This window comes from Plectropomus leopardus, unplaced genomic scaffold (assembly GCF_008729295.1).
Source record: "Plectropomus leopardus isolate mb unplaced genomic scaffold, YSFRI_Pleo_2.0 unplaced_scaffold6667, whole genome shotgun sequence".
Classification (NCBI taxonomy): domain Eukaryota; kingdom Metazoa; phylum Chordata; class Actinopteri; order Perciformes; family Serranidae; genus Plectropomus; species Plectropomus leopardus.
In genome coordinates this window covers 150-1113 of record NW_024673355.1, presented here as the reverse complement: position 1 = coordinate 1113, position 964 = coordinate 150, and the positions used below count along the sequence as shown (strand labels likewise).

The 964-nt window shown below is 41.9% G+C and overlaps 1 protein-coding gene across 1 annotated transcript; it reads left to right on the top strand.

The window, feature by feature from the left end:
* Positions 1-162: 162 nt before the first annotated feature.
* Positions 163-754, top strand: LOC121939910 (NADH dehydrogenase [ubiquinone] flavoprotein 1, mitochondrial-like; the record flags this gene model as incomplete). Its single annotated transcript, XM_042482831.1, has 3 exons — positions 163-293; positions 379-461; positions 584-754. Coding segments are annotated over exons 1-3 (356 nt in total), but the record flags the coding sequence as incomplete, so codon positions are not given.
* Positions 755-964: the final 210 nt, after the last annotated feature.

The following is a 964-nucleotide window of genomic DNA, read 5'->3' as shown; positions in this document are numbered from 1 at the left end:
TTTTTTGTAGATATTTTATTGAACAATTGATTAACAAAACAGCAATAATGGATTTTAATTTTTTTTAAATAGTTGCAATAACATTTGTTAGTGTTAGTTGCAGCTCTAATTGTGATTGTCCTTCATTTCTTGTTAGACTAAAAAAAATCATACTATCCGTCCTGTTGGGGTCTCTCCTCTGCGCAGGAAGGATGCTGTCCCTGTCCCGAGCAGTGGTGTGTGGCGTGGCCCGCGCTCCAGCTGCTGTCAGTCAGGGTGGAGTGACTGCTATCACCCGATTTAACAGCACACAGGTACCTGACCTCTATTTTATTAAAACAAACTTAAAAAAAAAAATCATGACGTTAACATCTTATGTATTTGTCTTTTTTTTCCCAGAGTGCTCCTAAGAAAACAACATTTGGGCCTCTGGCAGACGAGGACAGAATTTTCACAAACCTTTATGGCCGTCATGAGTGGAGGTAACACCCCTGATTTTATTCTAATCTCAAATCAAAAACATAAATTGATTTGATTGAATCTCTTGCACCGTACAAGTTAAAGCGCTGAGCGGTAAAATAAAAGAGACCTGTTTGTGTTTCAGGCTGAAGGGGGCGTTGAAGCGCGGCGACTGGTACAAAACTAAGGAGATCCTTTTGAAGGGAGTCGACTGGATCCTCAATGAGATCAAGGTGTCTGGCCTGCGTGGTCGGGGCGGCGCTGGTTTCCCTACAGGCATGAAGTGGAGCTTCATGAACAAGCCCAGCGATGGCAGGTCAGTGAGGAGACACACACGTACACACACGAGTCTTGCCCTGCAGGAATTACACGATGCCATTCAGCAGCAACATGCCCGAGTAACCGGATGATATTTTCATAGTAGCTGATCATTTTAATCAACTCATCCTTCAACTCTAAAGATGTAGCAGGATCAAGAACAAACTGTAATTTCATTTTTTTAAACTCATTTAAAAAATCTACCTTG